The sequence below is a fragment of the Arachis hypogaea genome, chromosome 13, assembly GCF_003086295.3.
Source record: "Arachis hypogaea cultivar Tifrunner chromosome 13, arahy.Tifrunner.gnm2.J5K5, whole genome shotgun sequence".
NCBI lineage: Eukaryota > Viridiplantae > Streptophyta > Magnoliopsida > Fabales > Fabaceae > Arachis > Arachis hypogaea.
In genome coordinates this window covers 27,761,892-27,763,820 of record NC_092048.1, presented here as the reverse complement: position 1 = coordinate 27,763,820, position 1,929 = coordinate 27,761,892, and the positions used below count along the sequence as shown (strand labels likewise).

The following is a 1,929-nucleotide window of genomic DNA, read 5'->3' as shown; positions in this document are numbered from 1 at the left end:
AGTCCCTTAGATTGTCTTACTATTTCAAAACAAACACTACCTGTTGATTGAATATTTAGATAATTTATTCAAAGAAAATATATTTTTTTAGAAAAAGATTTCAAACTTTTTACCTTTTAAGAAAAAAAAGATTAAAAGTCTGGCGGCATTTTCGTCAATTCAGTCACTTCCCAAACCCTATCTCAACCGTCCACATTGCACCCATCTGATAGTGTAAAAGCACGATCCGCGTCATTCAATTTGATTGGCCACAACTTCAGTCGCACACAACGTGCTATATATAAATGTCGCAACCGCCTAAACCTTCATTCATCCACTAATATTCTCTCTCGCTAACCGCTCAAAGGATCACTCTCTTTCCGTTAAACCAAAGCATCAAACCTTCGTTAATGGCGGGTCGAGGCAAAACATTAGGATCTGGCAACGCCAAGAAGGCCACCTCTCGGAGCAGCAAGGCCGGTCTTCAATTCCCCGTTGGTCGTATTGCCCGGTTCCTGAAGGCTGGAAAATACGCCGAACGTGTCGGTGCCGGCGCCCCCGTTTACCTCGCCGCCGTCCTTGAATACCTAGCCGCCGAGGTAATTTTGCCTTTGCTTGGTTTCAATTAAGTCTTTAATTTCTTGGCTTACCTTGTTAATTTCTAGGGTTTTGAGATTTGTCGAAATTTCCAGTAGTTTGGATTTCCGTTGCTATGAATTTAAATATTGCAGATTTTCATCTTTTCAATTCTTTCCTGATCGGGTTTTTCCTTTGATTTTTCATATGTATTTGCAACTTCGATGTTGAATCTAGGGTTTCATGATTCAATGTTAATCTTCTAATTGGGGTTAAGACATTTCCTTTTAGGCAATGTTTAGCGTGTAGGATTTTTTTTCTGAAAAGTAACGTTAGAGAGTCAATTTTTTTGGGCTAAGTCGAGGTCATTTTTTTTTATATTTTAAACCATGTTGGTCAACTAAAAGTTGTTATAATTAGGCTTAATGTTTCAGATTTAGGGCTGAGCTCGAATTTATGAATATTTGGGTTTCTGAAGTTGTTAGATGTTATTATGGCATTTTCAGGTTCTTGAGTTAGCTGGCAACGCTGCGAGAGATAATAAGAAGACTAGAATTGTGCCACGTCACATTCAATTGGCGGTTAGAAATGACGAAGAGTTAAGCAAGCTTCTTGGAGATGTCACAATTGCCAACGGTGGTGTGATGCCCAACATCCACAACCTCTTGCTTCCTAAGAAGACCGGAACTTCGTCCAAGGCTGCTGGCGATGATGATTCTTAGAAACTTTTTTGTCACATTGTGCTGTTCCTTAAAAGATTAAGTTCTATTTTCCCCTTATTACTTTTAAATAGGATTTTATGCCATATTCCTGGTGGTTGTTTCATTAGTTGTAGCATGTAGTTAGATTTTTGGTAGTTATGTGAATATTCATCATCTCTCACATGTTTCAATTTGATAATAGATTGTTGAAAACTTTAAATTCTTATGTGGGCAGCCTTAAACTTTACCATAAACTTGTCACTTGTTACTGACAAACCACCACTATCTAGTGTTAGCTTCATCCGTGATGTTCCAGTGAAAAAACAGTCTCTTTCAGATCTTGGATTGATGTCTATATAGGAATGAGCTTCCTATATTTGACTTAAGCTCTCTTGGATCATAACCACCAAATTGATGTCTTAGTTTGTGGCGAAAGCAGGCTGGTTTTGCAGAGAGGAACACGTGTATGGAATCTGTTTCACATATAACGGTTTTGAAACCATTTCCAAGTAAGTACAAGATTCCTCTAAACAAGAAGGAACGGAGCAGAATAATCCTTAACCTATATTCCCCTCAATCCCTCAGACGCCCAAAGTCGACTATGTTTTGCGAAGGAAACACGGTAGCATTACAGTTAATTTTAACGATACATGGAGGGGGTAGAATTCCAAAT

At 38.5% G+C, this 1,929-nt stretch overlaps 1 protein-coding gene across 1 annotated transcript; it reads left to right on the top strand.

Annotated features, from left to right (window-relative positions):
* The first annotated feature begins 269 nt into the window (after positions 1-269).
* Positions 270-1,482, top strand: LOC112737837 (probable histone H2A.1). Its single transcript, XM_025787967.2, has 2 exons — positions 270-578; positions 1,062-1,482. The coding sequence occupies exons 1-2, from the start codon at positions 390-392 to the stop codon at positions 1,275-1,277; spliced, it is 405 nt and encodes a 134-aa protein (XP_025643752.1). The 5' UTR covers positions 270-389; the 3' UTR covers positions 1,278-1,482.
* The last annotated feature ends 447 nt before the right edge of the window (positions 1,483-1,929 follow it).